Source organism: Lotus japonicus, chromosome 4 (assembly GCF_012489685.1).
Source record: "Lotus japonicus ecotype B-129 chromosome 4, LjGifu_v1.2".
In the NCBI taxonomy this organism is placed as follows: Eukaryota; Viridiplantae; Streptophyta; class Magnoliopsida; order Fabales; family Fabaceae; genus Lotus; species Lotus japonicus.
In genome coordinates, this window is record NC_080044.1 from 61423614 (window position 1) to 61447837 (window position 24224).

General features: G+C 37.9%; 1 protein-coding gene and 1 long non-coding RNA gene across 13 annotated transcripts in view; one reads left to right on the forward strand and one right to left on the reverse strand.

Annotated features, from left to right (window-relative positions):
• Positions 1–24224, reverse strand: part of LOC130713781 (uncharacterized) — a 24877-nt gene continuing 653 nt past the window's right edge. The window contains exons 2-4 of the mRNA XM_057563583.1: positions 23983–24183; positions 23765–23864; positions 1–467 (exon numbers count right to left, since the gene is read on the reverse strand). Coding sequence (XP_057419566.1) covers positions 414–467; positions 23765–23864; positions 23983–24183 — 355 coding nt within the window. The 3' untranslated portion in view covers positions 1–413. The remainder of the gene's footprint in view (positions 468–23764; positions 23865–23982; positions 24184–24224) is intronic.
• The window catches only part of LOC130713782 (uncharacterized), a 9515-nt gene continuing 7064 nt past the window's right edge, over positions 21774–24224 (forward strand). For 10 of the 12 annotated variants that reach the window (XR_009011027.1, XR_009011025.1, XR_009011026.1 and 7 more), the window contains exons 1-2: positions 21880–22111; positions 22198–22275. This is a non-coding gene — a long non-coding RNA (uncharacterized LOC130713782). The other 2 variants (XR_009011024.1, XR_009011023.1) reach the window with 2 other exon arrangements.

A 24224-nucleotide genomic window follows, 5' to 3' on the forward strand; every position in this document is an offset into this window, starting at 1 on the left:
TCGGAATTGTGAGAGTAATTTAATACACCAAAATGAGTTAAATATGTGTTTTAATCATTCACTTATCTACTACACCTTAAAAGAAAGACAAGAAATCACTATTCCTAAAAGAACTTCCAATCTCAGCCGTCCATTTGACTCTCTCTTCTTCATTTGATGTCTTTAATCGTGGCCCTTCCTTTGTGAGACTTTTTTCATCTGTATTCTACTCTAGCTGCTCAATTTCGCTGATGTCACAGAACGTCGTGATGGAGTATGCAATGGAGAGGAGTTTAATTTCGTGGGTATTCGTCACCCCTGCAGCACCTGTCCCTGTAGCGTGTTTCAGGTTTATGTGTAGTTGGAAGCGGGAGGAGCTGTGGATGTTGCGAGGAAGGAGATGACCTCACTGCTTGCGTTGAAGAAGTACTGGATTAGGTTTTCCTGTTGACCAGGATTTGGAGTTTGATTTGTTCAGAATGTGTTGTCTGCAGGAGAAAAATAGAAGTGTATCAGAAGCCATGTCAGGTTAGTACAAGATGTTTGGTATGCATAGTTGTGAAGCATGTTTGCTGCTGAAACTCAATTCAATTTAATTTAATTTAATTTTTGAAATGCTCAAATGTTTCTCACTTGCACTTGTCTATAAATACTGTTATCTTGTGTTCTTCTTGGTGTTCTTGCACAGAGCAATTTTTCTTTTACTGCTGGTCCTTTCCATCCCCTTCGTAGCTTATAAATAGTACTAAAAGCAGGGCTTTTTGGTTCCGTCTTCTCTTTATTTTTCCCTGACTCTGGTTCCCTTTCCAGGTTGTTGTGTGCATTTTCTCATGATGATTTTGAACTCAATGTTTCAGGATCAAGCAAACAAGATTTACTGAACTATGGACAAAGTGGCTTACAGAAGTAAGAAGTAAGAACAACTATGAACAAAAGGAGCTTCATCAACATACTTTGTTTTTTACTCAAATTATATGTTACTGCTAGATATTATTATTATGGCTTTTGCTTTGCATGACTAAGGTGTTTTGTTATCTGGAAGCCTTCGAAGCAAGAACCTTCAGTAGAACCAGAAGATTCAGTTCCAGATCTATACTGCTGACAAGGTCAGCAAAGTTTATCTAAATTTTCTTAATTGGTTTGTTGCTTATGAAATGCTTAACCTTGGTGTCAGGACTCTGTTTTCCTTACTTTCTATAATTCTTAATGTCTTGCTGCCGGCATGATCATATCTGGAAATCCTTCTAGAATTGATTTTAAAGTCCAAATAATTCAGAATAGGAACTTTTGTGAGTAGCTTTTGGAAAAAGATAAGTCCAAACATGTCATAATATCTTGCATGTTTAGTGATTTTTTATTTGCTTTACTTTTGTTAAGGTGATCTCTTGCATGTTGAGTCATGTGGATTTCAGTAGAGCAGAGAAAAACCACTAACCAATTTGCTTTCACATTTAAAACCTTTAAGAATATTCATTTTCTCATAAAAACTACTGAAAGTAACTTCTCCTAGAATCACTTTTTCCCTTAACATAAAAATTTATCAAAATTCTTAAACACACTAAGAGTGACAGCTGTTCACGGTACAAGACTGTGAGAATTTTAAGCTCTAAGCAATTCTCTGTATAGAACCCAAGTATGTTAATAATCTCTATTTAGTTTTCAACAAATGTAACGAATCTTTTACTAATCAACTAATGATAATTCATTTTGTCATTATGGAAACTCACAAAAGCTGTTTTCCTTATTGTTTTTTCATAAGCCTAAGAATGATGCCACCGATCACTTTTATTAACACAAACAAATCCATACACCAATTTCTAAATGGCATTTTTAGTAGCGTGAGAAAATAGGAAATATAGTAAATATGTATTCGCTTTTGACTACAGGAAAAGGGGACACAGTACATATCAAGAAGTATAACACCTATTTTACTAATTAAGAAAATAATATTTTTTTCATGAATCAAAATGTTCAAGCCTATATGTTTTTCATCAAATTTATTTTCTTGCTTATTTATATCTCAAACTTTTAACTAGGTTTGTTAATGCAGCTGAAATGTTGGTATTGGATTTCCAACAATGCATTCTAACTCTTGGCATGGCCATTCAGATTCCATCTATGATAGGTCCTCAAAATGGAGGAGGCGATGTAAGCAAAAAAAGTTCATTTTTTTTCTTTTGGTGCGATTTTCTTTTTCTGTTTAGTTCATGTTTTACAATACTAAGAATCAATTCGATGCAGGCTGGGAAGACCAAAGTTATCTAGGCATGGCACACACCTTGAAGTCATCAGCAATGAGTGATGACTGTGGGGTGGTTGATGTCTGGTCCGTGTTGATGTCATATGTATACTGAGTTTAGATTGAGAGTTCCAAACTTCATGGCTTCCCGCTCTGCAATGCACTTAAGCTATGTTTCAAGTGTGTATAAATACTGCTCTTTGGGTTGAAATTTATTCTCATCCCCTCCCTTTCATGTGATATTGATTTCGTGCCATAGTCCAATTGTTTTACCTCAATGGTTGAGATTGGTCCTCCAGGTAATTCCATCAAAAACTTAATTTCTGGTAGAGACAGGCTGAGAGCTCGAGTCATCCGAAAGTGGGACATGTACCTGTTGGGTGAACCATCCAAGCCATATGCTATCCACATGGTTATTGTTGATATTGAGGTTTATGTCCTTTTCTAAAGACTCTTTATTTTGTATGCCAAATTGTATTTACCATGACTACTATCCATGGTTTATGGTGTTTTTCCACAACTGTGCATGGTTTCTTGTGTTTCTCAAATATTAGGATACCCTCTTTATTTTCTTGAGTGGTGTACCAATCAACCCTATTTATTTTCTTGAGTACTTATGTGTTTTTTAGTCATGGTAAATGGGTTATTCTCAAGACATGATATCTTGTTTTTTCATAATATTAGGATATAGTTTTAATATGGTTGGTTCGAGTGTTTATATTTTGATAGAAAGGTTATGTTGCTTGAAAGGAAAACAGAAAAAAGAAAACAAAATGGCATGAAAGGAACTTTTCAACCTCTCAAATAATTCTCTTTGCTTTGAAATTTCTTTGATGCTTCAGAATTAGGATGCATATAAGCATGCTACTAATTCTTTGAAATTTCTTGTTTGATTTTAGCAGAGACCAAACAAAGTAAGGATGTTTTTCAACAAGGCCCTCGTGAGGATGCTACTACTTCAACCTCCAAATAACCGTGTATTAAGATTAATGTTGTTGAGGAGGGTACTATTGAGGAAGATCTTTGTTCAAGTGGATGCACTACACCAACGGCTAAAGAGTTCAGAATTTCGGAGGTATTAACATGTCCACCAGCTCCAAAGAAGAGAACAGTAATGCCCAATAGCTCATCAAATTGACCCCAACGAGAATTTTTTACTTCACCAGAAATAAAGTTGTTCTTCTCTGGTGCACTAAAAAATGTTTCAACTTGATACTGCTTCAAGTTTAATTCCCAGAGAGAGCATGTATGAAGTTCAGTTTATTTACTTCAGTTTGTTTAGAATTGCTACTGCTTAAGATCTGAATTTCTAATTCTTTGATGAGATATAGTTTGACTATTTTGTAGGGTTCAATTTAGTACGCTGATTGTTAGGCATGACTTATCTTTTTATTCTTGAAAGTTTATCTGGTTTAGGTTCTGGTTTTATTGGCTGAATAATATAAATTTCTAAACCATGAAAAGACTTAATATTTTGGAGTATGTAAATCAAGTTTACAAGGATATGTAATTGTAATTTGTATCTTATCTTTGACATCAATCTGGGAATCTGCATTGCTTGTCCAAGGACTTTGATTGTATTTGGCTTCATGAATTTTTTTTTGTCTTTGGCCCATATTTCTCAATCCATTCAAAAAACTGTAGTTGTTCCTCCCAACAAATGACATTCTCGGATTCAAATTTGGGTCATCACCTATATGAGAGTTTGCTTTCCACTAGACCAACACTATGTTGGTATTTGGCTTCATGAAAATAAATTGCATTATTATACTAATTTGATTAGTTAATTATATATACATTGCTTGATGAATATTAATTTGTTTGGAAATCCCTTTGCAATTGATTATAAAACTCGAATCAATTGTGTTTACCAAAAAAAACCATAATCGGTTATGGCAAGAAGTTTCTGCGAGTCGGCTGAAGAAAAATAAGCTTATGCAAGAGGCTATATGTTTATATATATCATCTTTCAAAAGTTAAACTCATCTATCATTATCATTCATTGTTACCCTTACCTTCAAGACCCAGTTGGGAACAAGTTCAGTGTACATTTATCATACCATTGTACTCAAGCTTTGTTAGAGGTAAACCATTGGTATCAACTGCCTTTTGATTTGTATAGTTTTGTATGTATAACCACTAAAAATGTGAATTTTTTATTTTTCTGTTTTAGAATTTTTTTTATGAATGACCTGTGAATGATTCTTAGGACTTTTATGTAAAGATAAATGGTAGATTTTGTATGTATAACCACTTATATTGGAACAGGGTACAAATGTTAAAACAATTTATATTTTGGAACGGAGAGAGTAGTAAATTTTGTTGATTTTATAATGAGGGTTACTTAACCCCATCCCAATGAACCAATAAAATTATTTATAAATAAGTAAATAAAATATTAAAATTCTTTTCAGTTATCTTAAAAGTGATTGGTCCACCTAGGACCATGAGAAATTTAATCCATGAGTCATTTAGACAACTCATATATATAATTGAAAAGATTATATATTATTGGTATGTAAATTAATTTATTCATCTTAATAAATTTCAGAATTAATTATGTTAAATCGTGTAACAGCTCGTCCGTGCATTGCACGGAAACGGGTTATTATCCTAGTACAGCTAAATTTAAAATGAACACTTATAGTTACTTTCACAAATAGGGAAATAATGTCTAGGGTTTTGCAAGGGAAAGTCTCGTCGTTGACAAAGGAGGAGGATTAGAGGGCCCACAACATCAAGAAGGTAAAGACAATAACGAAAAAGGTGTATCTGGAATCAACGTTGACTCTGAATGGAAATGTTCAAATTAGGGGTGTCCACCGGTCGGATTCAGACGGGTTCGGGCCAAAAAAGCTAAAACCGACCACCACACATACTGGACCGCCACCGTCCGATTAAGCTATCGGTTTTCTCGGGTTCCGGGTTGGGCGGATTGCGGGTTACTCGGGTGGGTTCGTGCGGTTATGTATTCAGATCCATAATTTTGGCAAAAAAAAGAAGAAGAGATGAGTGTGAGAAAGAGATACAGAGAAACCATTCCGATTTGAGAAAACAAAACAAAAGAGATGAGAGTAAGAAGAAGAAAGAAAAGACAGAGTTGGTCCGCCGCCGCAGTGCTTCAACTATTATGTCTTGGTGGCGGTGAGGGGTAGCTACACGATGGGTTCAAGGAGGAAGATGTGGTTGGACTGCTACTGTGTTTCAAAACCCCTGATTGTGGAGCATATAACCCACCACATAATCGGTGGTCTCTTCACTTTCAATAACAAAAGAGTTTTTACTTTTACAATCTTATAAACAATTAATAAATGAGTTAGCAGGTTGTATACACGTTTTTGGAGAAAGAATATAGTATATTTAAATGTGTTTGCAACTAGCTATGAGAGAAAGGTTTATAGGTACAGTAGCTATATGTTGTAAGTATAATGGATGAAGTGACACAAAGAAAATGAATAGACGGTAAACTATATTTAATTGTTTTTATTATCACAGCTTTTGAGACAAATATTGGAAGTTGTGTCTGTATCAGACCTTTAACAGGTAATAAGTAGTTAAATTCTTACATCACATGCGTACAGATTGAACAAGTGTATGGTGGGCGGTCGGTTCGGGTACCGACGAAATTTTTTTTCCATATCCGCACCCGACCGTTGAAACCGCTTCTACCCACGTCTTATACACCCGCACAACCCGTTATCCGACCCAACCCACCCATTAATGCATAAAAAATTTCGGGTTTTTCGGTTTTCGGGCGGGTCACGGGTTGGTGGAAAACCCTAGTTCAAATGGATGAATCAAAGAATTCATTATATGTGGTATAAGGAGGGAGATACTAAGGTCATCGATCTCCTTAATGATTACTTCTTGGTTCGATTCTCTAATGTGAATTACTATGGCTGCGCATTTTACGAGGACCCATGGATGACCATTGATCTTTATCTCATGGTACAAAGATGACGACCTATGTTCAAAGCACATGACAATGAATTTAAGAAGTTGGCGGTATAGAATTGCTTACCCAATTTGTATGTGGAATTTTTCAATGCAAAATTCTCGTGAAGGATAAGATCTTAACTAGGCTCCATGCTGAAATTTGAATCGCATACTCCAATTCACTCTCAATGTCGCTTTGCTCGCATTTGCGTTGAGATAGACCTTAGCCACTAGGTACTACCAACCTTTACTGTCTTGAGGAAATATTATTGTCTTGAATACAAAGGATTCCATTTTATTTACTTTTGATGTGGTCAATATGGTCAAAGAGCTGATGCTTGTACTAAAGCTACCTTAAGGGCCCAAATATCTTCTGTCATGAGTCATGACGCATAGAGAAGATTGGATTAGGCGTAGACCCTGTGTCGACTACTTTAGAATTTTTGGCAGCATAGCGTACGCCTACATATCATATCATAAAAGGAGGAAGCTTGATGACAAAGGAGAGAAATGCATTTTTCTTGGTGTAAGTGAAAAATCAAAAGCATACAAATTGTATAATCCTATCACCAAGAAAACTGCAATTAGTCGTGATGTGATTTTTTATGAAGAAGGGTTTCGGGATGGGATGAAAAGCTATCAAATAAAAAAGTACAAGAAAGTTTTGATGGTACAAATGAAGAAGAAAAGCAGCAACCCTTACAACAACAAAATCCATCAAATAAAGATCACAGAGATGCTAAACATTCACAAACAACAACATAATATGATAAAGATATTGATGCAGCAACACATTCACATTTTCAAGGTGTTAAAAAGAGGTTGCATGGATGCAAAATTATGTGGTAAGTGGAACTAACCAATTTGATCATCACTTTATTTTCATATTGTGATCCTACAAATTTTGAAGAGACCATCAAGGAGGCAAAATGGAAGGTTTATATGGATGATGAAATTGCAGCCATAAAAAAGAATCACAATTAAGAACTGACTGATCTACCAAAAGGGCACAAATTTATTGGTGTCTAGTGGGTTTCCAAGACAAATCTGAATGAGAATGGGGAAGTTGAAAATTATAAGGCTCGACTCGTCACTAAATTGTACAAACAAGAATTTGATGTCGACTATAAAGAAGTAGTTTCTCCTATTGCAAGACTTGGCACTATTCTATTGGCGTTGTCCACTACTGCTCATAACGCTTGGCCAATCTATCAACTTGATGTAAAGTAGGCATTTTTGCATGCAGAGTTAGAGGAAGAGGTGTACATTGATCAACCTCCTTGATATGTGAAACAAGGGTGGAAAACCACATTTATCTCATCACATGCCTTGTACTCAACACCGGCACTAGCGCCACAAAGAGAGCACAGTTTCAAGAAATCTTTTCTACCAATGTCAAATGTTGTGCCATTAATAATCATGGAAACATTTTACTTCATGTCGATTGAGTCAAATATGTCGAGACTAATAATGAGAAAGTTTCTGGCATTATATACGTTTTTCAAATAGGCAAACGAGAGTAAAATATATTGGTAGAAGATAAATCCAACTAAAATGTTTATAATGGCTTAGCGTGGAACGTTGAGAGGATTTCCTAAGGAGCCCGCAATAATCTTCCAATCAAGTGTGAAGGATCCAATGCCAAGGCCCTCAGAGCCTGACCCTATCTGGTGAGCACTAACAGACTCATTCCACATCCAGCAAACAGCTGAAATGTCAGATAATATTCGGTAATAATGCCCTGGGAGGATGTAATATGTCGAAATCAAAACAAATATCAAATAAAAGAAGTTGAGCTTGGGTTTTCCTCCTTGCGACCTCGTCTCGTTCTCGTTTTCGTGAAATGCCCGATGCGATTCAAGAATTATTTATCAATTACAAATCTAACATTATAATCTTATAACATTCATTTGCTCTCCTTTTCAAAAATTTATTTTCTCAATTCCTCTAATAATTTCATGAACAAAATTGTTCCTTAGATAAGTTTAGATTCTCTCTGGACTTTCAATCTTTGCAGCCATACAATTACTAAAACAAGTTAAATGCCTTCTAAAAGAAAACGTTAAATTAAGAAGTTTTTTTTATTTCAATTTAACTTGGCTTTTGAACACAAGAAACAATAGTTAATTAGATGTTGCAGAAGGAAGGCTACAAAGAAACTTGCTATAGAAAGATCCAAACTTAGTAAAGGGAATTTTCAAAAGAAAAATATGCGGATTAGTTTTCATTTCTTGTATCAACATAAACGAAAAATTTACAAGATTTTTCAAAATCTAAAATAAAACAATAAATGAAATACCTGAATAAAGAGACATGTTCAAGAACTGAAGGCCACCACATCTCAGAATTGTCAACTAGGAACTTTCTGAAAATCCCAGCCATTCCCAAACCTATCATCTAAAAATTCAAGAACACAATTCAGTTGGCTAGAACATAGTTCTCTCACTTCCTTGAATTCAAGATTTGCTTACTTTATTAAATTGTTTACCTGACTTGATATAACAAAAAAGGAAACGGTAACAGGATTGATGCTTGTTCTGTAGAAATCCTTGATACATGTTACGAGGTTTATGGCATAAACTGAGGACCAAGAATTTACGAAGATAAATATAAGAACATTCTCTTTACTGATAAAAGAGGCAGGATTCATCGATATACTCCAATTTGTAAGAGGGATTTGGAAGTGATATTTTAGAAGGATTTTAGCCATAAACTTCCCAGCCCAGAAAGTCAAAAGCAGAACTATGATTTGAGGAAGATTTATTGGGTTTTCTTTGTTGGCGAAATACCCATTGAATTTTTCTAGGATCACACATGATATGGATCCTAGAAACCACGTCCTAAATGTTAGTGTTGGCGTTGTTGGGTGATCTGTTGCACGAACTGTGCGTCGGACATTCTCTATGGGAGAGTCACCCAGATTATTCGTGTTATCTACAAAATTACACAAACAATTGGTAGAAAAGATTTCTTGAAACTGTGCTCTCTTTGTGGCACTAGTGCTGGTGTTGAGTAAAAAACCTGTGATGAGATAAATGTGGGGACCCACATCTACACAACACTGAAGATGTTTTCCCTAGATTGGCTATCAAGATTAACCCTTACACCAATAAATCATAAGAAAGGTTTCAATGTATATATATACATGATGAATGTGCGTTTTTCATTTCAACCCAAGGTCCTGGTCTGCTAGAGGAAGGTTATAAAGGTAAATCATGTAGGTAAGGTTTACGGTTTGGTTTGGAATGGAAGCATGATTAATAGACCAATGTGGTTATGTTTTTTCAAATTTATACTTTGCAAACATTTGATTTTATTTGGGAAGACATGGTGGTTCTAACAACAATTAGGAGAATGCTAGAAGCCTACTATTTAGTTCAAATCGTTAACCTGTGGATGAAAAGTTAGTGGTGGATCAAAATTGATTGATTAAAATATTAGGAGAACTAAAATTACCATCTTAAAATTAAGGGGACTAAAATCAAGAAAGCATTTGGTTTTGGCATAATTTCATTTTCAATCCCTCATCTATCATGATTGTGCGATTTGGTTTTGATTTGTTAAAATTGGATCACTCTATTACATTTGCGTTCAAAACTTAACAAAGTTAGCTTAGGTAATACTCTTTTGACAATATGTACGCCTAAATGTACATTATTGAAAAAATAATTTGTTTCCTTAAAAGATATGTCATGTCATCTACTTCTGCTTCAGTCATAATCCTTCTCAATTTCCAAACCCTTATGTACGCAGATGAAACTAAATCCTTAATACATTCAACCAATGATACCCTATTTTTTTACTTGGTACAAACAAGTAAATGCAGAAAACAGAAAAATTGAAATGAAAAAAAAAATAAAAGGAAAAGAAGACGCATGAGAATGAAATGAAGATATAACAACATAGAAGAAAAAGTAGAAGAAATTAATTAAAGTCAATCTTGCACAAAATACGTAAAACAGTGTGTGGGTACAGATTTAGGTGGAGGAGTTTGTTTGAATGGGAAAAGGAACTGTTTGGTAAACTCATGCAGGATATGACTCTTGGAATAATGATATTAAGAAAATTTAGTTAATTTCAAATTCTTTGTTTAGTTATTAAGACAATACACTAATTAACTTTCAAGAATTGTTTTTGCAGTTTTAGGTTGTGAATTATTTGGGATTAACCGTTTTCATTTACATTCCTTATGTTTTTAAAGGCTTTAAAAACATCTTTATTAGGCTTTGATTAGAAAAATAGTCGGTGAGAGTGTAAGAGTGGTATCACGACTGTTATAAGAAAGGAACATGAAGCTATTTTGGGATAGTTGATGGAAAATGATAATATAGTATGAGTCAAACTTTCTTTATATCTTTGTTGTGTAATTTCTGATCATTTTTGTAGAGACTCCAACATGTTTAGGTTCTGAGTGCATAATATCTTGCATGCGACTATGTTAACTGTGAGGAGAAACCCGACACAAGATTGCACCGAAGGTCTGCTGGAATTTTGCTTTCAAGACTGTGGTTCGTCCACGGCGCAATTTTCCTCCTGATATTGTAAGATCAAGTTTTGATCTAGTAGTACAACTCTATGTTTTGATGATTACAAGTTAACCTTTTGATATGAACAATTGTGGTACTCTAACGTGTTTTTCTGAGTGTGCTATTTACAGGCTCTGACCTCAACTCAATCTCACACAAATCAGAAGCACTGTGTATAAAGGGTAACCCAAGCAACGCTTTCGCATTCACCATGTTCAGTATGAACAGTGGAAAAGCTTCAGAAGTTCTGAAGCTATACAAACTCTGATGTGGACTCAGTCGCTAGAAGCTCTGAAGATCCAGAAGTTCTGATAACCAAGAAACACTGAAGGTTCAGATGTTCTGATGGTGTAAAAGACTCTGAAGATCCAGAAGCTGAATAGTGGAAACTCTGAAGTCCAGAAGCAAGAAACTCTGAAGGCCATGTTCTTCCCTCTGAGTTCAGAATCAGAAGATACAATGGTCAGAGGATCTGTGCTTTCCCTCTGACTCTGATCAACCGGCTTCACAAGTTCCAATATGAAGTATTCCCCTGATCAGAAGTCTCCTAGGTTAAAAGGTCAAGTCGCTATCCAAGTACAAAAGCAAGTGTACCTTCCTGACGACCTACCTAACGTTCTCAGCCACAGCAGAAGCTGGATTTTCCAGAATTGCCCTCCAACGGTAGCATTTCCCATGCAACGCTCAACCCTAATCCTTGGAGTATATATAGAGGCTGAAGATTGAAAGAAGCGGCGGAAGAAACTAAGAAGAAAAAAATACACACGCGCAAGACATATTCAAAATATTCTAAGCTTTCTTTCATCTGAAATTCATTGTGTTTACTATTAGCTTTTTAGAAGCAAATCTCTTGTAAACAATTCTTTGATAAACAGTTTGTTTAGTTCCTTTAGGAGATCAAGGTTGATCGGATCCTAGAGAAGACTAAGAGAGTGAATCTTAGTGTGAGCTAAGTCAGTGTAATTGTTAGTCACTTGTAGGTTTCAAGTGCAGTTGTAACTCTTACCTGATTAGTGGATTGCCTTCATTCTAAGAAGGAAGAAATCACCTTAACGGGTGGACTGGAGTAGCTTGAGTGATTTATCAAGTGAACCAGGATAAAATCCTTGTGTGCTTTTCTATCTCTTATCTTTAGCACTTAAGTTCTCGAAAGATTTGTCAAAATCTTTAAGGTGGTAGTTTTGTACTAAAAACGTTATTCAAACCCCCCCTTTCTACCGTTTTTCATACCTTCAATTGGTATCAGAGCGCAAGTTCTGATTACCACACCTAACAGTGTTCAGTGATCCGGGCCGGTGTGAAAAACAATGGCTGCCACCACCAGTGAAACTCAAAGAGATGGTTACAACGCAAAGCCTCCTATGTTCGATGGTCAAAGGTTCGAATATTGGAAAGATAGACTGGAAAGTTTCTTTCTGGGTTTCGATGCAGATCTCTGGGATATTATTGTGGATGGCTATGAGCGTCCAGTTGATGCAGATGGCAAGAAGATCCCAAGGTCAGAGATGACTGCAGATCAAAAGAAGCTGTACTCACAATATCACAAAGCAAGAGCAATTCTTCTGAGTGCTATTTCCTATGAGGAATACCAGAAGATTACAGATCGTGAGTTTGCTAAAGGCATTTTTGAATCTCTGAAAATGTCTCATGAAGGAAACAAGAAAGTCAAAGAATCAAAGGCATTGTCTTTGATCCAAAAGTATGAATCCTTCATTATGGAGCCAAATGAGTCCATTGAAGAAATGTTCTCCAGATTTCAATTGCTTGTAGCTGGCATACGACCTCTCAACAAGAGCTACACAACAAAAGATCATGTCATAAGGGTCATCAGGTGTCTTCCTGAAAGTTGGATGCTTTTGGTGACTTCAATAGAGCTCACGAGAGACGTTGAGAATATGAGTTTAGAAGAACTCATCAGCATTTTGAAATGCCATGAGCTGAAACGCTCAGAGATGCAAGATCTGAGGAAAAAGTCCATAGCCTTGAAATCCAAATCTGAAAAGGCTAAGGTTGAGAAGTCAAAGGCTCTTCAAGCTGAAGAAGAAGAATCTGAAGAAGCATCAGAAGATTCTGATGAAGATGAGCTGACTCTGATCTCCAAGAGACTCAACCGCATCTGGAAGCACAGGCAGAGCAAGTTCAAAGGCTCTGGAAAGGCAAAAGGAAAGTATGAGTCCTCAGGCCAGAAGAAGTCTTCAATCAAGGAAGTCACATGTTTTGAGTGCAAAGAATCTGGGCACTACAAAAGTGATTGTCCAAAGTTGAAGAAAGACAAGAAGCCAAAGAAGCACTTCAAGACGAAGAAGAGTCTGATGGTGACATTTGATGAATCAGAGTCAGAGGATGTTGACTCTGATGGTGAAGTCCAAGGACTCATGGCAATTGTCAAAGACAAGGAAGCAGAGTCAAAGGAAGTTGTTGACTCTGACTCAGAATCAGAAGGAGATCCTAACTCAGACGATGAAAATGAGGTATTTGCTTCTTTCTCTACCTCTGAACTGAAACATGCTTTGTCTGATATCATGGATAAGTATAACTCTTTATTGTCTAAGCATAAAAAGTTGAAAAAGAACTTATCTGCTGTCTCCAAGACTCCTTCTGAACATGAGAAAATTATTTCTGATTTGAAAAATGAAAATCATGCTTTGGTAAATTCTAACTCTGTGCTTAAGAACCAGATTGCTAAGTTAAAAGAAATTGTTGCCTGTGATGCCTCTGATTGTAGAAATGAATCTAAGTATGAAAGGTCTTTTCAAAGATTCCTAGCTAAAAGCGTGGATAGAAGCCTAATGGCTTCAATGATCTATGGCGTAAGCAGAAATGGAATGCATGGCATTGGCTATTCTAAACCAATTAGAAATGAGCCTTCTGTGTCTAAAGCTAAATCCTTGTATGAATGCTTTGTTCCCTCTGGTACCATATTGCCTGATCCTGTACCTGCTAAAGTTGCTAAACATCCTCTTAAAAAGGGATCTTTCTCTATGACTAAATATCATGCAAGTATTCCTTTAAAATATTACGTTGAGACACCCAAGGTGATCAGAACCTCTGGGGTAACTAACAAAAGAGGACCCAGAAAGTGGGTACCCAAGGATCAGATTATCTATGTTGCAGATATCCTTGATAGCTCCACTGAAACACCAATCATGGTATCTGGACAGTGGATGCTCGCATCACATGACGGGAGAAAGGCGTATGTTCCGAGAGCTGAAACTTAAGCCTGGAGGCGAAGTTGGCTTTGGAGGATAGATTGCATAAATTTGATGCTAAGTCTTCTAAGTGTCTATTACTTGGTTATTCTGATAGATCTAAAGGCTTTAGATTTTATAATACTGATGCTAAGACTATTGAAGAATCTATTCATGTTAGATTTGATGATAAGCTTGACTCTGACCAGTCAAAGCTAGTTGAAAAGTTTGCAGATTTAAGCATTAATGTTTCTGACAAAGGCAAAGCTCCAGAGGAAGCTGAGCCAGAGGAAGATGAACCAGAGGAAGAAGCTGGTCCCTCTAACTCACAAACTCTGAAGAAGAGCAGAATCACTGCAGCTCACCCTAAGGAATTGATTCTGGGCAACAAAGATGAACCAGTCAGAACCAGATCTGCCTTCAGACCCTCTGAAGAGACCTTGCTGAGTCTGAAAGGATTGGTGTCCTTAATTGAACCCAAGTCCATAGATGAAGCTCTTCAGGACAAGGATTGGATTCTGGCCATGGAAGAAGAATTGAATCAATTTTCCAAGAACGATGTTTGGAGCTTAGTGAAGAAGCCTGAGAATGTCCATGTTATTGGAACGAAATGGGTATTCAGAAACAAGCTAAATGAGAAAGGAGATGTAGTCAGAAACAAGGCAAGGCTAGTTGCTCAAGGCTACAGCCAGCAGGAAGGAATAGACTACACTGAAACATTTGCTCCAGTAGCAAGACTGGAAGCAATCAGACCGTTGATCTCCTTCTCAGTAAATCACAACATAATTCTACATCAGATGGACGTAAAGAGTGCCTTCCTAAATGGTTATATCTCAGAGGAAGTCTATGTTCATCAACCCCCAGGTTTTGAAGATGAAAAGAAACCAGACCATGTGTTCAAATTGAAGAAATCACTCTATGGTCTGAAGCAAGCTCCCAGAGCATGGTATGAGAGACTTAGCTCATTCCTTCTAGAGAATGAGTTTGTAAGGGGTAAAGTAGATACAACTCTTTTTTGCAAGACTTATAAAGATGATATCTTAATTGTGCAAATTTATGTTGATAATATTATATTTGGTTCTGCTAATCAATCTCTATGCAAAGAATTTTCTGAGATGATGCAGGCTGAATTTGAGATGAGTATGATGGGAGAATTAAAGTACTTTCTGGGAATACAAGTTGATCAAACACCAGAAGGAACATATATCCATCAGAGCAAGTACACTAAAGAACTTCTGAAGAAGTTCAATATGCTGGAATCTACAGTGGCCAAGACTCCAATGCATCCAACATGCATTCTGGAGAAAGAAGATAAAAGTGGTAAAGTATGTCAGAAGCTCTATCGTGGAATGATAGGTTCACTTCTATACTTAACTGCATCTAGGCCAGACATATTATTTAGTGTTCACTTATGTGCTCGTTTCCAATCAGATCCAAGGGAAACCCACTTAACTGCTGTTAAGAGGATCCTAAGGTATCTGAAAGGCACCACTAACCTTGGCTTGATGTATAAGAAAACATCAGAGTATAAGCTTTCAGGTTATTGTGATGCTGATTATGCTGGAGATAGAACAGAGAGAAAAAGTACTTCTGGAAATTGTCAATTTCTGGGAAGCAATCTAGTCTCATGGGCAAGCAAGAGGCAATCAACCATTGCACTATCAACTGCATAGGCAGAATATATCTCAGCAGCAATATGCAGCACTCAGATGCTCTGGATGAAACATCAGCTGGAGGATTATCAGATCCTTGAGAGCAATATCCCAATTTATTGTGATAACACTGCTGCAATCTCGTTGAGCAAGAATCCTATCTTGCATTCAAGGGCAAAGCACATTGAGGTAAAGTATCACTTCATTAGAGATTATGTGCAGAAGGGCGTACTTCTTCTGAAGTTTGTTGATACTGACCATCAATGGGCAGATATCTTTACAAAGCCCTTAGCAGAGGATAGATTTAATTTTATTCTGAAAAATCTAAACATGGACTTTTGTCCAGAGTGAAGATGGATCAGAACCTCTGACTATGATACTTCTTGATCAGAAGATGTCTAGTCCAGAAGGTAACTCAATCAGAGTGTGTGTGCCCACTGGTACTGACTCTGAAGCTGAGACAACAACACGTGTGTCAGAATTTCTGATGCATAATTCCTTGTGCCCGTGTGACAGTCTGTTATGATTGCGTGTAGATATGCTTATCTCCTGTGTGTGATTGTGTATTTTACTGTTACTATCTATTTTTAATTTTCAACCGTTGATCTTAAAGTGCTTTTTGAATCAACAACGGTTATTTGATAAAACCCACTATACACACACGTTCTCGTTTACTTCCGGTTTTCACTCTCGCACTCTCTGCTATTCAAAACCGCCTCTTTCTTGATTTCTCTCTCGATTTCTCTTCATCCTTCAAACTTCATCTTCTACCTCAAACCTTCAACCTCTTCAAAATGGTGAGACAAACCAGACGATCTGCTGTAGATGCACCTCAGTTCCCTCACATGGTAGTCGGTTTGGCAACGGGTCAAAGGGGCTCTGAGAACCCGGCACAAGAACAAGTTCAAGCTCAAGAGCAGATTGTTCCTATTGCAGAACGGGGCTGTGCCGTTCACTGCGTATTTCCTCCTGAGGAACTCCAAGTCCTGGCAGAATGGAGATTCAATCTCGATAACTTGGCTGCAAATGGGTTTGATCTTCGTCCTGAAGTCCAAGCTCAAGGTTGGGGAAATTATTTCAACCGACTTCAAGGACCGGTGTATGAGAAATTGGTTAAGGAATTCTGGAAGCACGCCGACTGCGATGATACTCAGGTGGTTTCTCACATTCTTGGAAGAAAAATCATCATCACTGAGAAGTCATTCGTGAATCTGCTAGGAGCAGAAACTGCTTATGGGTATCGGTTCCAACTGACGGAATCGAAGCTGAAACCCAGCACCAAGGACATAGTCAACCAGGCTCTGTACACCACCTTCAAACCGGGCAAGACGAGTTACAAGGTGATGGATCTTCACCCCAAACTCAGGATCTGGCACAAGATTCTGCTCAACTGCATAAACCAGAGACCGAAGGGCAGTTCTCCAGACTACATCAACTTCAACCAGAAGGCGATGCTGTTCTTCATTCAAGACAAGGAGAAGATCTGCCTTCCCTACTTCTTGTTCTCCTACTTGAAGGAATGCATCAGGAAGTCTCGCACCACCGCCTCCATCAAGTCTGCAATCAAATATATCCCTTTTGGGAGGCTGCTCTCAGACTTTCTCATTGAAAGCAACTTGGTGCAAGATTTGATCAATGCTGGTTGCACAGAGGATTTGAGCACAATTGTCAGTGATGTCTTCACTGCAAACTCCTTGAAGAAGATGGGCTTAATCCAGAAGAAGATTGCTCCTGCTCGTGAAGACACATCCTCTGAGATCAGAAGCAGAAGGATGCCTCTGAATGACTACCCTCTGTGGACACAAGCAGACCATCCTGAAGCCATCAGATGCTATGTTGAAGACCTCAGGGCTCAAGGTTTCGAAATTGACCTTGATGATTTCGTCAGCAGACTACCGCCAGCTCAAGAGTTTCCTTCTCCTCCCAAGAGGAAAGCTCAGAGGAAGATGGTTCTGGACGAATCTTCTGAAGAATCTGATGTCCCTCTGGTCAAGAAGACAAAGAGAAAGCCTGATGATGGTGATGATAGTGATAGTGAGGATGGTCCTCCAAAGAAGAAGCAGAAGAAGGTCAGAATCGTGGTGAAGCCTACTCGGGTGGAACCAGCTGCTGCAGTGGTCAGAAGGACTGAACCTCCTGCCAGAGTGACTCGATCATCAGCACATTCAAGTAAGCCTGCACTTGCTTCTGATGATGATTTGAATTTATTTGATGCACTTCCTATTTCTGCCTTGCTTCAACACTCCTCAAATCCCCTCACTCCTATTCCTGAATCCCAGCCAGCCGCACAAACCACCTCTCCACCACATTCCCTAAGATCCTCTTTCTTTCAACCTTCTCCTACTGAAGCACCACTCTGGAATTTGCTTCAGAACCCAACCTCTAGGTCAGAAGATCCAACCTCTCTCCTTACCATTCCATACGACCCATTATCTTCTGAACCAATCGTCCAAGACCAACCTGAGCCCAACCAAACAGAACCACAACCCAGAACGTCTGATCACTCTGCTCCCAGAGCATCAGCACGTCCTGCTGCCAGAACCACGGATACAGACTCTTCAACAGCCTTCACACCTGTATCCTTCCCAATCAATGTTATTGACTCTCCTCCCTCCAATACCTCTGAATCAATTAGAAAATTCATGGAGGTTAGAAAAGAAAAGGTATCTGCCTTGGAAGAGTATTACCTTACCTGTCCAAGCCCTAGGAGATATCCTGGCCCTAGACCTGAACGTCTAGTTGACCCAGATGAACCTATCTTGGCCGATCCTATCCAAGAGGCAGACCCCTTAGTTCAACAAGCTCACCCTGTCCCTGACCCACAAGAGCCCATTCAACCAGACCCTGAACCCGAACAATCAGTGTCTAACCAATCCTCGGTTAGATCACCTCACCCTCTGGTTGAAACTTCAGACCCTCACCTTGGAACCTCTGAACCCAATGCTCCCATGATTAACATTGGTTCTCCACAAGGTGCCTCTGAAGCTCATAGCAGCAATCACCCAGCCTCTCCTGAACCCAACCTCTCCATAATTCGCTATACTCACCTTCAACCCACATCTCTCTCTGAGTGCATCAATATTTTCTATCATGAAGCCTCTTTGAGGCTCCGCAATGTGCACGGTCAGACTGATCTTAGTGAGAATGCTGAAAATGTGGCTGATGAGTGGAACAATCTGAGCACTTGGCTAGTGGCTCAAGTTCCGATTATGATGCAGCTCCTGCATGCAGAGGGCAGTCAGAGCATTGAGGCTGCGAAGCAAAGGTTTGCTAGACGGGTGGCTCTTCATGAACTAGAACAGAGAAATAAGCTTCTTGAAGCTATTGAAGAAGCCAAGAGAAAGAAAGAACAAGCAGAAGAAGCTGCACGTCACGCAGCAGCTCAAGCTGAACAAGCCAGACTTGAGGCAGAGCGTCTTGAAGCTGAGGCTGAGGCAGAGCGACTTGCACCAGTTGTGTTTACTCCTGCTGCTTCTGCTTCCATTCCAGATCCTTAAGCTGCTCAGAATGTTCCTTCCAGCTCTACTCAGACAAGCTCATCCAGACTCGACATCATGGAACAACGTCTTGACACTCATGAATCCATGCTGATTGAGATGAAGCAAATGATGATGGAACTTCTGCGACGCACTGACAAACCTTAGTTTAGGATCTCTTCTTTTTTCCTTCTTTTTATTTAACGTTATTTTATTCAAACTCTGTTTCTTTTTATTTACTTATTCTATTCTATTCGTTTGTGATTATATATGCATATCCTTATATATATTTGTGTCACATATGTTTGCGAAAATCTCGTTTTATTCATAATTGTTTTGTGTTTACATCATATTTCTTTACATCATATAAATCTAGAATGGAGGATCCCTCCTCATTCTTCTGCACTCCTGGCGCTGCTCTGACCTATCCTTCTCCAGACGATCCAGTACATGCTGGATGTTGCTGAGCCTGATCTTTAGCTCATCCCTCTCCAGAATCTCTTCTGAAGTCTTGAGCTTCTCTTCCAAACTCTCTTTCTCTTCCAGCAGCTTGAGTTTAAGCCGGCTGAGTTCTTGCACCTCCTCCACGAAGGCAAGAAATTCCTTCAGGTCTCTCTCCAACTCTGGACGCAGGTCCTCTTCCAGCAGTGTCCGTGTTAGCTCCGCGATGGTAGTTGCACCCTCTGGATGCCTGATGTTCAGGAACAAGTCCTCTTCAAAGGCCTTCTTCCTCAGCTCTTCTAGTGCTACGTTGTATGCTGCCATTTTTTCTTACTGAAAATTATTCGAGGTGTGAAGCTTACCTTTCTCTCCAACGCTTTTTATAGGCTTCACTTTCTCTCTGAAAGTTAATGCTCTTACAGTTTCTCGAGGTTAAGTTCTTGGTAACTGACCCTTCTATTTACTCACTTGACCGGTGGTAAACGTTCATCCCTTGCATTAACTCTTCTATTTATTTTCGCCTAACTCTGATTCTTACATCGTTTTCATTCTCTTTTAAACTTAGACCTTCTCTAAGGGGGAGTACCTTGTACTTCAAGCTAAGTTTTTCACACCCCATGCTTTTTGCTTATGACAAAAAGGGGGAGTAAACCCAGTTTTTGATGTGTAAGATGTGTTAGTGTGATTTATTTTTCTTTTGGAGAATTTAAGAGTTCCACCTTCATGACCATAGATGTGTCACTGGGCAAATACAAGGAATACATTTCACTTCTTCTGAAGTGATTCTAAGTTGACTCTGATACCTAAGACTCTGATACCTTGTCCATGACTCTGATCACTTATGCGCTCTGATTATTCGTTTTTCATCTATGTCATAAGTTTTTCACTCTGAACTCTTACATCATTTAGCTCAGAATCTAGACTTTACTAACGTTTTCATCAAGTATTAGATTCAGGGGGAGCTAAGCTCAGAATCAAGCAGTGACTTGAATTCAGAATGAGCAAGATAAACTATTCACATCAGGATAAGTCTTATTCTATATCTCTAAACTCTGAGTGAATTCAGTTTAATGTTTAAGAATTGTTCATCAAAAAACTTAGTTTTGTCATCATCAAAAAGGGGGAGATTGTAAGATCAAGTTTTGATCTAGTAGTACAACTCTATGTTTTGATGATTACAAGTTAACCTTTTGATATGAACAATTGTGGTACTCTAACGTGTTTTTCTGAGTGTGCTATTTACAGGCTCTGACCTCAACTCAATCTCACACAAATCAGAAGCACTGTGTATAAAGGGTAACCCAAGCAACGCTTTCGCATTCACCATGTTCAGTATGAACAGTGGAAAAGCTTCAGAAGTTCTGAAGCTATACAAACTCTGATGTGGACTCAGTCGCTAGAAGCTCTGAAGATTCAGATGTTCTGATAACCAAGAAACACTGAAGGTTCAGATGTTCTGATGGTGTAGAAGACTCTGAAGATCCAGAAGCTGAATAGTGGAAACTTTGAAGTCCAGAAGCAAGAAACTCTGAAGGCCATGTTCTTCCCTCTGAGTTCAGAATCAGAAGATACAATGGTCAGAGGATCTGTGCTTTCCCTCTGACTCTGATCAACCGGCTTCACAAGTTCCAATATGAAGTATTCCCCTGATCAGAAGTCTCCTAGGTTAAAAGGTCAAGTCGCTATCCAAGTACAAAAGCAAGTGTACCTTCCTGACGACCTACCTAACGTTCTCAGCCACAGCAGAAGCTGGATTTTCCAGAATTGCCCTCCAACGGTAGCATTTCCCATGCAACGCTCAACCCTAATCCTTGGAGTATATATAGAGGCTGAAGATTGAAAGAAGCGGCGGAAGAAACTAAGAAGAAAAAAATACACACGCGCAAGACATATTCAAAATATTCTAAGCTTTCTTTCATCTGAAATTCATTGTGTTTACTATTAGCTTTTTAGAAGCAAATCTCTTGTAAACAATTCTTTGATAAACAGTTTGTTTAGTTCCTTTAGGAGATCAAGGTTGATCGGATCCTAGAGAAGACTAAGAGAGTGAATCTTAGTGTGAGCTAAGTCAGTGTAATTGTTAGTCACTTGTAGGTTTCAAGTGCAGTTGTAACTCTTACCTGATTAGTGGATTGCCTTCATTCTAAGAAGGAAGAAATCACCTTAACGGGTGGACTGGAGTAGCTTGAGTGATTTATCAAGTGAACCAGGATAAAATCCTTGTGTGCTTTTCTATCTCTTATCTTTAGCACTTAAGTTCTCGAAAGATTTGTCAAAATCTTTAAGGTGGTAGTTTTGTACTAAAAACGTTATTCAAACCCCCCCTTTCTACCGTTTTTCATACCTTCAGATATTTCCAACAGTTATAAAGCAAAACATTATTATGTTGCTTCCTTTCGTGAAGAGGAAGAAGATCCAATCCTAGATTTGTAAGTCCGGAAAGAATTGCGTGTTTCTTCCTTGATTCTCATCACTCCCTAATTTCAATGCTGTTAGAAATTCCTAATTTTATGCTCATTTAGTGTAGTTCAACTTCAATAAACTGACAATTTTACTTAAATTGTCAATTTTAGTTGCTCAAAATGCATTGCAGGTGCAAAATGGTATCAGGAAGTGTTTTGGTTAACTAGAACTTTGCTGCAGGTTTCAACGTCTCCGTGGTCGGCACTGCCTGGTACACACGCTTCTTGTTCCCTCTCTCTCTCTCCGTTTTCGATTTCGTTATTTCCGTCATTCTCACGTTTGACTTTGCTTGTGAAGGGGAATTTACATAATTGGTAGTAGCTTGATCGGTGCTGCAATCAAGGCTCCCTGAATCACTTCCAAGAATCTCATTAGGTAAAAATTACCAATATGCTTTTGCAAGCTTTCTATTTTTTTCGATTATTTGGATTTTTCGCTTTTGATTTCCAATTGGACTTTGTATATAAATTTGTTCAAGTTGTTTTTGTTTGCTTGAAATCTTTTTTAAGCAATCCTAGATTTGTAAGTCCGCGAAATTTGTGATTTGTCGGGTACCTCATTGAAAGTCATTCTCCTATCCTTACCCTTTATCACTAGTACTAGAATTTGATATTAATCTTGTTCTCAATGATCCTACATTTTACAAGAGGACCATGCTCCCTAATGGCTATTCTAAATTGGGGTGTGCTTTCTCCTTGATCATCCTTATCCTTTACACTATTACAACAATGTATCTCTCTTTCTCATAATCTCTAATGTTGTTTATTTCATGAAGCATGTGGTATACTCTCTAAGCATATATGTGTTTGGTTAGTTTTAGAGCTGGATGCATTGTCCTGTACATTAGTCAAGGGAAGTTTGATGGAAGCACCTCAAACACACTAGATAGTCAGGCGGAATTTACTCCTGAAATTCTCATGAATATGACAAGCTATTTAGATTCAGCTAAGCAGATTGTGATTAGAGTTGGTTTGTCACCAGATGTTAAAAATGACATTGATAATGTTAAAAAGAAAATCAGCACTGTTGCTAATTATCTTTCCAAGAAGACTCAAGAAAATTCAAAGATGTTAGACCAAGCCATAGAATGTAAGTTAGTGCAAGTTTGAAATTTTGATTTTTTTTTAATGTCATCCTCTTGTCCTAAATTTTCTTGTAAAAATAAACACCTAACCTCTCTTGACTCTTGTCCTAAATTATCTGTGATTGGGTTGAGATAGGACATGAAAGAAGGTTGGATAGAAATAATAGTAGAATGCAATTAATCAACATGTACAGAATTAGAACTTACGTGTGTTATTAATACACTTGAGATAATTTGCTATAAAAATGGAAAAATGTAAAAGGGTGCAGATAGTGTGGATGCTTTAGGAAGCTTAGCAGTTATTTGAGTAATCATGGTTAGTTATTTGACTAATCATGGTTTGGTGTACTAATTTGTGCAAAAGCTCATTGAAAGACATATTTGAGTAATCATGGTTAGTTATTTGACCAATCCTGATTTTTTCTTTCTTATGGCATGTAGTATTGTATATATTTTTTGAATTGCCATTTTGTTTTGTATGATGTGCATTCTACATGGCATTTTGTTTTGAAGACTTATGATTGACTTAATTACATCTCAAACATGATTCTATTTTTAGCAATTTCTCTATAAATGTAGTATCAATTCTCATTTTTCAGCTAGAGACATAGGGCACTTTACTAGAGACATAGGGCACTTTACTGAAGCCTTGAATATGAATGGAAGTTCCAACAAAAATGAATGAAAAATTCTTCTCATGGACTGTGATGAAATTATGTTCGCATTACACTCAACTGGTACGCAAATACACACACAAAATCTAAACAAACCATACCATACCTGTGGCATACTGCAGGAGCAACTGAACTGACCAAGCTGATCCCAAGAAAATTCATGGGAATTTCCATACTTGTGGCAAAACCCAATATAACCATAATGCCTACATTAATCATAAAAGCAATGAATAAAATGGCATCATAGCATTTAAATCAAACGAAAACACAAAGGGAAAACCAAACACTTAACAAGACGTAACATGAATCACAATTACACATCACCTGCTGTCATAAATCTTCCCACGATTTAATCTGAGCAAGACTCTGAAAACAGGTCCATGACAAGCATAGTACGAATATAATGGAGTAATGGAATACCCCAACAATGCAGCCTCCCTTACCGCCCCACCTATAAGCATTCGCAAACCATTCCCATTCGAAAATGGCATAGGGTGCACATAGGTTCCATATGCAGCTAAAAAACTAGGGAAAAGAGTAGCAATGTTATATAACTACCAACCAAT